This window comes from Pundamilia nyererei, unplaced genomic scaffold (genome assembly GCF_000239375.1).
Source record: "Pundamilia nyererei isolate P.nyererei 1_Seehausen unplaced genomic scaffold, PunNye1.0 scaffold00371, whole genome shotgun sequence".
Classification (NCBI taxonomy): Eukaryota; Metazoa; Chordata; class Actinopteri; order Cichliformes; family Cichlidae; genus Pundamilia; species Pundamilia nyererei.
The window spans coordinates 251,382-254,337 of NW_005187772.1; the positions used below are offsets into that span (position 1 = coordinate 251,382).

General features: G+C 36.6%; 1 protein-coding gene across 1 annotated transcript in view; it reads left to right on the forward strand.

The window, feature by feature from the left end:
• Positions 1-18: 18 nt before the first annotated feature.
• The window catches only part of LOC102208966 (protein NLRC3-like), an 11,137-nt gene continuing 8,199 nt past the window's right edge, over positions 19-2,956 (forward strand). Inside the window, exons 1-4 of the mRNA XM_013915818.1 lie at positions 19-64; positions 833-938; positions 1,763-1,861; positions 2,397-2,475. Of these exons, the coding sequence (XP_013771272.1) occupies positions 19-64; positions 833-938; positions 1,763-1,861; positions 2,397-2,475 (330 nt within the window). The remainder of the gene's footprint in view (positions 65-832; positions 939-1,762; positions 1,862-2,396; positions 2,476-2,956) is intronic.

The window sequence follows — 2,956 nt, forward strand, 5'->3', positions numbered from 1 at the left end:
CATCCTGTGTGCGACAAGATGACTCCCCGTTCAGCACCAGTGTTGGAGTCCTTACTGAAAATAAGTAATGTATTACACATTACTCATTACTTTTCTAAAAAGTCATGCCGTGCATTGCTTAAATACTTGCTGGAGAATGTAATTAAAAAGTAGGTCATTACACTCCTCATTACATTACTTACTTTCTTGTTACTTTCATTACATTCCTTTCTTGTTATTCCAGAAAATAACCTGAAACACACTGTCTAAAAATGACCAGGCTACAGTCTCCCACACTAACACAAACAATGAGGAAACACTTGCAATCTTTTTTAGTGTTTACCTGCAGTGTGAACAGAAAGTGAAAAATGCAAAGAAAAGTTAAAAAACAGCTAAAGAGACTTAAGTGGGATCACCAGAGTGATTAAGCTGTTCAGCCTAAACAGGCAGAAACAGTCAGGGTCTGGTTGCAGAGCTGTAGTCAGCATTCAGTCAGTACTATCATCACTATGTGTTATTGGGTAGCAGTGTGTTTGCATGTTGTCTGCATAATTTCATCATAATGTGGTTGTTTCTGTTCTGGATGCTGTTTGCATTCAACCATCGTGCTCATGTCCTTTTGGGAAATAAAAACAATGTCATAAACTCACTCCTGAAAAGTTGCTGCAGCAAGAGTGTTTTTATTTTACTTTCTGTCTCACCTGATTGATAAATCGTCAAACATTTGTAATGTAAGTGACCGCATAATTGTAATGTGATTACAGTAGTGTGTTACTTTGTAATGTTCAGTACACGTAATGGAAAGAAGGATTTCAGGTGGTATTCATATGAATAATTTGTGTTTCCTCTGCAGATGTGGAATTCCACAGCATGGATGAGCGTGAGGACAGAGAGGAGGGAGTCCCTCCCTCTAAAAGCACTCTGTGTGAGGAACATGAGATCCAGCCCAAAGCTCAGAGGTGAGATGACATCTGTAAATATCGCAGCTGAGCACTCACATCACTGCACCATCATTATTTATAGAAAAACTAAACGTTGACCTCGACCTAAAGTTAAAGAACGAGCTGAGCAGAAAATTATTTAATATTTCAAAGACATTCATGTAACACAGAGTAAGTCATTCTCAGGATTCAATCAGAGTTAGAAAATACTTCATAAGATAAATTGTTTGAATTTTTTAAGATTTTGCTTGTTTGTTAGCCATTTCTATTATAACGTGGTCTACAAATGTAATTTCATATTGTTACTCATCATTCATTCTCACTCATTATTCAAACATGTATAATCACATTTTTTCTTTTAGCATTTTCTGTCCAACATGATTTTACTGAATATTTTTTTCTTTCAGTTCACATCAGCGAGCTGAACCCAGCTGTGTGTCCTTAAGAAGCAGCCATTCAAAGCAGTATGATATTACATTTAAAGAAGAAGCTTCTGCTGTGGAGAGGTAAACTGTATCCAAATATTCTAACCAAATGTGTTTTTCTAAATAAATTTAAGAAATGTTTCATGTCATGGTAGCTCAGTTAAGTTCATTGGACATTCATCTGACACATAGTAAGTAGTTCTCACTATTTAATTAGGTTTAAATAATATTTCAAAATGTTTTAATTGTTTAAGATTGAGATATTTTTTTAAATTTTTAATTCTATTGTAAACTGGTCTACATTTGTAATTGAATATTTTCTTTTATTCTCTTTATTTACATGAGCATATATTCACATTTTTTTCTTTTAGCATTTTCTGTGTGAGAGGATTTTAACAAATATTATTTTTCTTTCAGCTACCATCAGAGGCCTGACCCCAGCTCTGTGTCATTACAGAGCAGCCATTCAAAGCAATATGATATTACATTTAAAGAAGAAGCTTCTGTCGTGGAGAGGTAATCTGCATCTAAATCTCTAACTGATTCTGTTATTTCTGAATAACTTCTCCAAATGTTTCCCGTCAGACCGGCTCTTGTCACACATGTTTCTGTGTTCATATGTGATGTTGTGTGTGCTGGAGTTTTTCCACAAACACAACAGTCTTAATGAGAGCCTTTCTTGTCTATAATGAGCCTAACTGACTGTTTCCCTTTCTCTCATGAGCTTCCTCTTAGCCACCCCATCTCATAGCATCACTGTGGTTGTTGGCAGAGTTCTGAGATTAATAAACATTGTAATGGTCCATGCACCCCCAACACACATCAACTGTCCGGATCCTTGAAAGATAGCACCTTAATAATCATACAGCAAGTACTGTGAGGGCATTTATTGTTTTCACTGTCTGTGTCAGATAACACAGGGGACCTTCAGAGCTCCAGACATTAGCAGGAAGGCATTGTTTTGTTAGTTTGGGTGTTTTTTGGTATAATGTGGAGGACCAGTTTATGGTGTTTTGTGTGATTATACTTTTGCTTCATGATTCCTCCACAGAGTGGATCAGGAGACCTCAGAGGTTCCCAGTGGTCGGTCTGAGCAGCAGCATCAAACACACCTGGACTCCATATTTGTGGTTTGTACATGCACAACAGCTACTTTTACATTTATTCTCTTCTTAGTCATTTGGAAGTTGAGTGTGTGGGTTGTAATTCAGGAGGTAAAGCTGGTTCTCCTTCAAACAGAACGCTTGTGTCAAATTTCAGCCTGCTCTAATCTGCATGCTGTACATGGTACATATGACAAACACTAGTTTCTTCTAGCATTGGAGGTGAGGTAAGGTGAAATGGAAGCACAATTAAGCACAGTTTAATACTAAACTTATTTTTACAGAAGAATATAAAACTTTGTGGTTTAGCCTTACTGGTGACTAATTTTACTTCGACAGATACATGTTTTTCTTCAGCTGCTGGTTTGTGTCTAGTAAACTATTTGGGTAGATAGATAATTGGAAACCATTTTGTTAAAAAATGTGTCTGGTCACGAGAGATGACAATGATCCTGTTTTGTACTGTGCAGCTCTCATATAGAACCAGATGTGGTAAAAGTACAGATAT